Raw genomic sequence first — 10,450 nt, forward strand, 5'->3', positions numbered from 1 at the left:
GGGGGAGTCAACTCCATGCTGCACTCTTTTTCCCTTAGCTAAAGTTTTTCCCACTGGGTTTTCTTTAGCAAGGTTTTTAACGAGGCAGTAACTTACAGTTGATCTTCAACAAACAAAATTGCTATCCAAGGGGGAGTGTTATAATATATAAATATATATATATATATATATAAATGGATAGTCAATTATTGATACACAAAAGTAATATTATTGTATTACCTAAACTTGTGATATTTTTGCTATAAATAGCCATGAATGCAAGCATTAAACTTGCACTATTTCTCACACTTACAAAGTGTTTCTTTCTTTCTCTCCATTATCATCTTTGTTCTTACACTTCATTATTAGTATTCTTAATCAAGAATCAAATCACTAAAGGTAGTTATAAGCCTACTGAATTATAACATCAAGAATCAAATCACTAAAGGTAGTTATAAGCCTACTGAATTATAACATCAAGAATCAAACCACTAAAGGTAGTTATAAGCCTAATGAATTATAACAATTATGAGTACATTTTGTGATTATGACGTCACTAATCCTTTGCATTTTATAATGTTTCCGGTACATATCCAACACACGGGTGAGGGGGAGATTGATTCTAGCGTCACCGTGAGTTGATTACCGAAGCATTTAAGGAATAGAAATAGAGAAAGACACTCCAGGCGAATCAAACAAGGCTTATCTTGAACTGGGTTCATGTCAGGCGAACCAAACAAGATCCAATATTAAACTAGGTTCATGCCGGGCGAGCCAAACAAGGTTCAAATGGAGCTGGGTTCATGTCGGGAAACTTAAATACTTCTGGCGAACCAAACAAGGTTCACGTTGAACTGAGTTCATGTCAGGAAAAGGAAACTTAAATATTCTGACGAACCAAACAAGGTTCAAGAATGATCTGGGTTCATGTTTGGAATCTGAATATTCCTGGCGGACCAGTAAAGGTTCAAGATTGAGCTGGGTTCATGTCAAGAAGCTGAATATCCCAGGCGAACCAAACAAGGTCCAAGTTAGACTGGGTTCATGTCTGGAAACTTAAATATTCATAGGCGAACCAATAAGGGTCCAAGTTGGACTGGGTTCATGTCTATAAATTGAATACTCCTTGGTGAACTAATAAAGGTTCAAGAATGAACTGAGTTCATGTCGGGAGCTTGATGATCGAGGCAAATCTAATGAGTTCAAGTCGGGAATCGGCTGAACAAAATTGAAGACTAGCTCGTGATTGACTAGTCAACTGAAGACCCCTCAATGATGTATTGGGCAAGTTGAATTGTGAAAATCCCACTATTCAACTTGAGGGAGAGTGTTAGAATACAACTACAAAAAAACTTACCTTTTATGGTATTTAACCTTTGGATCAGAGAAATCATATTCTCATCATGTCCAAATATAGAGGGTCACAAGTAACAATAAGCAGTAGCAGAAAGTCAGCAACAACAATCAACAAAGCAGTCAACAACGGCTCTATAACTAGCATATTTTCATTTTAGTCAAAGTGGTTCCAAAATGTGTTTGGATCCATACCCAACTAGAAATTAGCTGTTAGGCCATTAGTTGTATATAATCATGTTCATTTGTAACAAAAAACTTAAGCAATATATTCAAAATGTAGTCCTCAAAGTTTTTAGTCTTCTTTTAGTTCATAATCAATTCAATGATAATAAATTCAGTTAACTTTCAATTAATATTTTCGCATATCAATTGTTAACACATACTCCATAAGTTCATATTTTAACTTACAATAAAACATAATAAAAACATTCTCTAATGTCCAAAACACTCTTTGTAAAACTAACGTGTTATCATCAATACCACCACTATATACTTGTCATTGAACAAGTACATGTAAACCAAAAATGTAATAAGAAAGCGTATTTGAATTATGTTGATCCAATATCCATATCCATTCAAGTTTAAACCAAATTTGCATTTCAAACACTATGTTTGACTTGAAAAGTCAAAGCTGACTCTCAGGTCACCACATTCATATTCAGATCATGATAAATATATCGAGTGTATGAGGCTTTAATGGGGTTTCACCAGGGTTTACAGAAGCATAGAATCTAAGATCACAAATTTACAGCCCGTAAACGATAAAGTAAAATTTGAAAAGTTAAAACAGCTTTATTTTCTTCAGAATTAAAAAAAAAAAAAAAAAAAAAAAAAAAAAACACTGTAAATGAAGAAACAATAGTAAGCATACTATATCTCACATTATACAACAGTTCTGCTGAGCATCAACCATCTCAGGTGACCTGCAAGTCAAGGAGTTACATATCAGATCAGATTAAATAATACCTCACTGCTTAAAAAGCAAACTTAATACATTTAGAATTCAATATTGACATGATGTATATGTTAACTACTTAAGACACTCATCATTGCATCTCTAACACCATATACAAAGTTTTCAAGCCATTTTAATATTAACTTGCATAAAATTTTCATATTATTTGACCTAAATAGTTAAACTGTATAATGCAGTTAAATTTGAAACTGACGCCCTTTATACTTCTGTTGTATGTGATTAAAAATCCATCCTGTAGTTGGAAGTGTTCATAAGATCTTTAATAAAGTTCAAAATTTTTGTAGCTCATAGTGACTTTTAGCAAGTACACTACATATGCATGTAATGTATTTGAAAGTTAAAACGAATATAAGAAATGTGATAACTTGTTTAATCGTTCCTTTATAAAGATGAACAATTATATAAGAAAAATGAGGAAAGCTACTTACAGTTGACCGAGAGCTGATATATCAAAATCGGGAGCAAGTTCTTTCACAATATCATTCGGTGGTTGACCACATTCTTGCATCTTTTGCATAAGCTCTATGATTTTGTTGAAATTACCAGGCTCAGTATCATAAACTATATTTAATTCACGTATGAGCTCATACTGATGAAAGTAACGATTGCATTCCTCTTGGCTAAGTTTAGACTTATTCTCTTCTAACCATTTCGGGTATCTTTCTCCGATTTCTTTCATGGGTTCATGAAGAACTTCTTTGGATAAAAGCTGCTGCATCATTGTCTCTACTATTGACTCCATGTCCTATCAAATTGAATAGTACACAATTAGCAATCAAACATAGTACAAATGAATTAACCTAAAATCAAACTGAAACGCCTTCATTAAAATACCTGAGACTTAGCAAGTTCCTCAAACTGTTTGACTAAATCCTCCATCATTTTATCATCGCCGAATCCATCAACGCCACCTAGTTTTAAACCGGCGATAGATTCCAAACCCTTGACGGTCTCGCGTGTCTGCTCCCTCAACTTATTGAGAGTCTCTGAAGCATGTGACTCTTTTGGTGCAACCTTTTGCTTTCCTTTGCTCTTACTTCTCAAATCGGGCAGACCCATCCCTAATCCTTGAACCCCACTGGGTAACGAAGAAGCCTCGGGTTTGTCAGCACCGTTATCTCTACTTTATCACCAAATGAAAAGAATACAAACCCTTAATTATTTATAATTAATTCAAACAAAAGGAAAGATTGGGTAACATCGTGATGTTTTTTAAATAATGTGATGTCTACATGAGTGTATATATTAATATAATTTCAGTAAATTGATATACTGACACAACTTGACCTTTATGAAAAAAAAAATGTAGGATATAATCATTATGAATGAACTCTATAAGAATACAATTCTTTGATAATAAGTGTTCTGGATATAAGCATGTTAAAAGAAATGGAGGTATCGAATGGTTAATAAAGTATTTCAACTTTGAATGGGTCAACAAATTGATGAACAGTTCAGCATCATTTGTCATTCTGATGTCGGTAACACAAATGCACTGAATGCTGAACGGTTCAACATTCAACATTCAACATTCAGTGTTACAATTTAATTAAGAGACAATCAAACGCTCCCTTACTTTTCACACCATGGACATGTTCTTACAAAGTCATAACCATCTACAAACGAGTGAAATCGGAGAACTAATTCGGAAATATGATGCATTACTTTCGTTTTGTATTTACCTTCCACAATTTGTCGAAAGTTTATGTTTTTACAAACAATCTATTAAAATTCTGCAAGTGCATAGCTGGTTTCAAACAAATAACCAAGTATGATGACTCAAAGGTCAACCACTCGTTGAATATTAACCTTGTGGATAAGATTGAAAATAATCAATTAAATTCACATGTAACCAGCAAGCTCATTCCTGTAGTTACTTTGATGGCTACTTAGTTAGCTTTGACCATTAAAAGCAACAATTATGGAATAATTACGAACCTTTGAGAAGAAGAAGCAAGATTTAGGGTTTGGAAATCATCCAAAGCACCTAATTAAGATTAAACACATAATTAATCAGTTATACGAATTTCGAAGCTTGATTAATTCGTTAATTTCAATAAATTATAAACATAATTTATCAGCCGCAGATTAGATGTAGTGAACTTACTATCTAGAAGTTGGTCTAAATCGTCGGAATGCTCAGCCATGTTTATTTCGCCCTGGTTTGTATCTGTTGATAGAATACAACTATTTTATTTTTCTGTTGGGATTGTAGGTTGCTGAGAGGGTTACATGGGAATTTTGGGGTGATTGAAGAGAATGTTGAAGTATAGGGGTATGGGATGAAATATAGATATGAAATTTTAAGAATAATACTGGTAATATCTCCTTAAACATAAATAAAAATAAAGGATTAGTTTTCTCTCCATAAAAAAAAACTCTTTAATTCTGGCATTGTCATTATTCTTTGTATTATGGTGTTTCTTGCATTCTTCTCGTTGCTACTGCCGCTGCCATCCTTTTTAACGTCTCGGATCTTCTTTTCCGGTTTGTAGTCCCATGTTCGTTTGCCTTTCCCGGCCACCGGCATATCTCCGGTGGTCAGACTGTTTTCTTCCTTTTTATGCTTTTTCTGGTTTTCTTCGTCTCTCAATCTCTCTTTCCCTTTTCTGATGGTTTTGAGGTTTTTTCGTTTCTCCGGTGGGTCATCGTCGGTCGGCTATTGAAATGTCCCGTTCTTATTGATTAAAAACGTTCCATATTAATTGATTTCGTTGCGAGGTTTTGACCTCTATATGAGACGTTTTTCAAATACTGCATTCATTTTAAAATAAATCATAACCTTTATTTCATCAATAAAGGTTTAAAAAGCTTTACGTAGATTATCAAATAATGATAATCTAAAATATCATGTTTACACACGACCATTACATAATGGTTTACAATACAAATATGTTACAACAAAATAAGTTTCTTGAATGCAGTTTGTACACAATATCATACAAGCATGGACTCCAAATCTCGTCCTTATTTAAGTATGCGACAGCGGAAGCTCTTAATAATCACCTGAGAATAAACATGCTTAAAACGTCAACAAAAATGTTGGTGAGTTATAGGTTTAACCTATATATATCAAATCATAATAATAGACCACAAGATTTCATATTTCAATACACATCCCATACATAGAGATAAAAATCATTCATATGGTGAACACCTGGTAACCGACATTAACAAGATGCATATATAAGAATATCCCCATCATTCCGGGACACCCTTCGGATATGATATAAATTTCGAAGTACTAAAGCATCCGGTACTTTGGATGGGGTTTGTTAGGCCCAATAGATCTATCTTTAGGATTCGCGTCAATTAGGGTGTCTGTTCACTAATTCTTAGATTACCAGACTTAATAAAAAGGGGCATATTCGATTTCGATAATTCAACCATAGAATGTAGTTTCACGTACTTGTGTCTATTTTGTAAATCATTTATAAAACCTGCATGTATTCTCATCCCAAAAATATTAGATTTTAAAAGTGGGACTATAACTCACTTTCACAAATTTTTACTTCGTCGGGAAGTAAGACTTGGCCACTGGTTGATTCACGAACCTATAACAATATATACATATATATCAAAGTATGTTTAAAATATATTTACAACACTTTTAATATATTTTGATGTTTTAAGTTTATTAAGTCAGCTGTCCTCGTTAGTAACCTACAACTAGTTGTCCACAGTTAGATGTACAGAAATAAATCGATAAATATTATCTTGAATCAATCCACGACCCAGTGTATACGTATCTCGGTATTGATCACAACTCAAACTATATATATTTTGGAATCAACCTCAACCCTGTATAGCTAACTCCAACATTCACATATAGAGTGTCTATGATTGTTCCGAAATATATATAGATGTGTCGACATGATAGGTCGAAACATTGTATACGTGTCTATGGTATCTCAAGATTATATAATATACAATACAAGTTGATTAAGTTATGGTTGGAATAGATTTGTTACCAATTTTCACGTAGCTAAAATGAGAAAAATTATCCAATCTTGTTTTACCCATAACTTCCTCATTTTAAATCCGTTTTGAGTGAATCAAATTGCTATGGTTTCATATTGAACTCTATTTTATGAATCTAAACAGAAAAAGTATAGGTTTATAGTCGGAAAAATAAGTTACAAGTCGTTTTTGTAAAGGTAGTCTTTTCAGTCGAAAGAACGACGTCTAGATGACCATTTTAGAAAACATACTTCCACTTTGAGTTTAACCATAATTTTTGGATATAGTTTCATGTTCATAATAAAAATCATTTTCTAATAATAACAACTTTTAAATCAAAGTTTATCATAGTTTTTAATTAACTAACCCAAAACAGCCCGCGGTGTTACTACGACGGCGTAAATCCGGTTTTACGGTGTTTTTCGTGTTTCCAGGTTTTAAATCATTAAGTTAGCATATCATATAGATATAGAACATGTGTTTAGTTGATTTTAAAAGTCAAGTTAAAAGGATTAACTTTTGTTTGCGAACAAGTTTAGAATTAACTAAACTATGTTCTAGTGATTACAAGTTTAAACCTTCGAATAAGATAGCTTTATATGTATGAATCGAATGATGTTATGAACATCATTACTACCTTAAGTTCCTTGGATAAACCTACTGGAAAAGAGAAAAATGGATCTAGCTTCAATGGATCCTTGGATGGCTCGAAGTTCTTGAAGCAGAATCATGACACGAAAACAAGTTCAAGTAAGATCATCACTTGAAATAAGATTGTTATAGTTATAGAAATTGAACCAAAGTTTGAATATGATTATTACCTTGTATTAGAATGATAACCTACTGTAAGAAACAAAGATTTCTTGAGGTTGGATGATCACCTTACAAGATTAGAAGTGAGCTAGCAAACTTGAAAGTATTCTTGATTTTATGTAACTAGAACTTGTAGAATATATGAAGAACACTTAGAACTTGAAGATAGAACTTGAGAGAGATCAATTAGATGAATAAAATTGAAGAATGAAAGTGTTTGTAGGTGTTTTTGGTCGTTGGTGTATGGATTAGATATAAAGGATATGTAATTTTATTTTCATGTAAATAAGTCATGAATGATTACTCATATTTTTGTAATTTTATGAGATATTTCATGCTAGTTGCCAAATGATGGTTCCCACATGTGTTAGGTGACTCAAATGGGCTGCTAAGAGCTAATCATTGGAGTGTATATACCAATAGTACATACATCTAAAAGCTGTGTATTGTACGAGTACGAATACGAGTGCATACGAGTAGAATTGTTGATGAAACTGAACGAGGATGTAATTGTAAGCATTTTTGTTAAGTTGAAGTATTTTGATAAGTGTATTGAAGTCTTTCAAAAGTGTATAAATACATATTAAAACACTACATGTATATACATTTTAACTGAGTCGTTAAGTCATCGTTAGTCGTTACATGTAAATGTTGTTTTGAAACCTTTAGGTTAACGATCTTGTTGAATGTTGTTAACCCATTGTTTATTATAACAATTGAGATGTTAAATTGTTATATTATCATGATATTATAATATATAATATATCTTAGTATGATATATATACAGTTAAATGTCGTTACAACGATAATCATTACATATATGTCTCGTTTCGAAATCATTAAGTTAGTAGTCTTATTTTTACATATGTATTTCATTGTTAATACACTTAATAATATATTTACTTATCATTTAACATAATTAACCAAGTGTATCAATATCTTAATATGATTCATATGTACCTAGTAAGACGTTGTTATAACGATAATCGTTATATATATCGTTTTCGAGTTTCTTAAATTAATAGTCTCATTTTTATGTATATAACTCATTATTAAAATACCTAATGAGATACATACTTATAATAAAATCATGTTAACTATATATATAACCATATATATGTCATCGTATAGTTTTTACAAGTTTTAACGTTCGTGAATCACCGGTCAACTTGGGTGGTCAATTGTCTATATGAAACATATTTCAATTAATCAAGTCTTAACAAGTTTGATTGCTTAACATGTTGGAAACATTTAATCATGTAAATATCAATCTCAATTAATATATATAAACATGGAAAAGTTCGGGTCACTACAGTACCTACCCGTTAAATAAATTTCGTCCCGAAATTTTAAGCTGTTGAAGGTGTTGACGAATCTTCTGGAAATAGATGCGGGTATTTCTTCTTCATCTGATCTTCACGCTCCCAGGTGAACTCGGGTCCTCTACAAGCATTCCATCGAACCTTAACAATTGGTATCTTGTTTTGCTTAAGTCTTTTAACCTCACGATCCATTATTTCGACGGGTTCTTCGATGAATTGGAGTTTTTCGTTGATTTGGATTTCATCTAACGGAATAGTGAGATCTTCTTTAGCAAAACATTTCTTCAAATTCGAGACGTGGAAAGTGTTATGTACAGCCGCGAGTTGTTGAGGTAACTCAAGTCGGTAAGCTACTGGTCCGACACGATCAATAATCTTGAATGGTCCAATATACCTTGGATTTAATTTCCCTCGTTTACCAAATCGAACAACGCCTTTCCAAGGTGCAACTTTAAGCATGACCATATCTCCAATTTCAAATTCTATATCTTTTCTTTTAATGTCAGCGTAGCTCTTTTGTCGACTTTAGGCGGTTTTCAACCGTTGTTGAATTTGGATGATCTTCTCGGTAGTTTCTTGTATAATCTCCGGACCCGTAATCTGTCTATCCCCCACTTCACTCCAACAAATCGGAGACCTGAACTTTCTACCATAAAGTGCTTCAAACGGCGCCATCTCAATGCTTGAATGGTAGCTGTTGTTGTAGGAAAATTCTGCTAATGGTAGATGTCGATCCCAACTGTTTCCGAAATCAATAACACATGCTCGTAGCATGTCTTCAAGTGTTTGTATCGTCCTTTCGCTCTGCCCATCAGTTTGTGGATGATAGGCAGTACTCATGTCTAGACGAGTTCCTAATGCTTGCTGTAATGTCTGCCAGAATCTTGAAATAAATCTGCCATCCCTATCAGAGATAATAGAGATTGGTATTCCATGTCTGGAGATGACTTCCTTCAAATACAGTCGTGCTAACTTCTCCATCTTGTCATCTTCTCTTATTGGCAGGAAGTGTGCTGATTTGGTGAGACGATCAACTATTACCCAAATAGTATCAAAACCACTTGCAGTCCTTGGCAATTTAGTGATGAAATCCATGGTAATGTTTTCCCATTTCCATTCCGTAATTTCAAGTTGTTGAAGTGGACCTGATGGTTTCTGATGCTCAGCTTTGACCTTAGAACACGTCAAACATTCTCCTACATATTTAGCAACATCGGCTTTTATACCCGGCCACCAAAAATGTTTCTTGAGATCCTTGTACATCTTCCCCGTTCCAGGATGTATTGAGTATCTGGTTTTATGAGCTTCTCTAAGTACCATTTCTCTCATATCTCCAAATTTTGGTACCCAAATCCTTTCAGCCCTATACCGGGTTCCGTCTTCCCGAATATTAAGATGCTTCTCCGATCCTTTGGGTATTTCATCCTTTAAATTTCCCTCTTTTAAAACTCCTTGTTGCGCCTCCTTTATTTGAGTAGTAAGGTTATTATGAATCATTATATTCATAAATTTTACTCGAATGGGTTCTCTGTCCTTCCTGCTCAAGGCATCGGCTACCACATTTGCCTTCCCCGGGTGGTAACGAATCTCAAAGTCGTAATCATTCAATAATTCAATCCACCTACGCTGCCTCATATTCAGTTGTTTCTGATTAAATATGTGTTGAAGACTTTTGTGGTCGGTATATATAATACTTTTGACCCCATATAAGTAGTGCCTCCAAGTCTTTAATGCAAAAACAACCGCGCCTAATTCCAAATCATGCGTCGTATAATTTTGTTCGTGAATCTTCAATTGTCTAGACGCATAAGCAATCACCTTCGTTCGTTGCATTAATACACAACCGAGACCTTGCTTTGATGCGTCACAATAAATCACAAAATCATCATTCCCTTCAGGCAATGACAATATAGATGCCGTAGTTAGCTTTTTCTTCAATAACTGAAACGCTTTCTCTTGTTCATCATTCCATTCAAATTTCTTCCCTTTATGCGTTAATGCAGTCAAGGGTTTTTCTATTCTGGAAAAGTCTTGGATGAACCTT

At 33.6% G+C, this 10,450-nt stretch overlaps 1 protein-coding gene across 2 annotated transcripts; it reads right to left on the reverse strand.

The window, feature by feature from the left end:
- Positions 1-2,141: 2,141 nt before the first annotated feature.
- On the reverse strand, positions 2,142-4,570 carry LOC139840348 (peroxisome biogenesis protein 19-1-like). Of its 2 annotated transcripts, none has more exons than XM_071830612.1 (5): positions 4,419-4,570; positions 4,250-4,298; positions 3,146-3,434; positions 2,740-3,056; positions 2,142-2,258 (listed from the first exon to the last, which is right to left on the reverse strand). In XM_071830612.1, the coding sequence occupies exons 1-5, from the start codon at positions 4,456-4,458 to the stop codon at positions 2,213-2,215; spliced, it is 741 nt and encodes a 246-aa protein (XP_071686713.1). In that variant the 5' UTR covers positions 4,459-4,570; the 3' UTR covers positions 2,142-2,212. The 2 variants fall into 2 exon arrangements, with proteins under 2 accessions (XP_071686713.1, XP_071686714.1); XM_071830613.1 differs by having other exon boundaries at positions 3,146-3,431; positions 4,419-4,569.
- Between the last annotated feature and the right edge of the window lie 5,880 nt (positions 4,571-10,450).

The sequence above is a fragment of the Rutidosis leptorrhynchoides genome, chromosome 4, assembly GCF_046630445.1.
Source record: "Rutidosis leptorrhynchoides isolate AG116_Rl617_1_P2 chromosome 4, CSIRO_AGI_Rlap_v1, whole genome shotgun sequence".
NCBI lineage: Eukaryota > Viridiplantae > Streptophyta > Magnoliopsida > Asterales > Asteraceae > Rutidosis > Rutidosis leptorrhynchoides.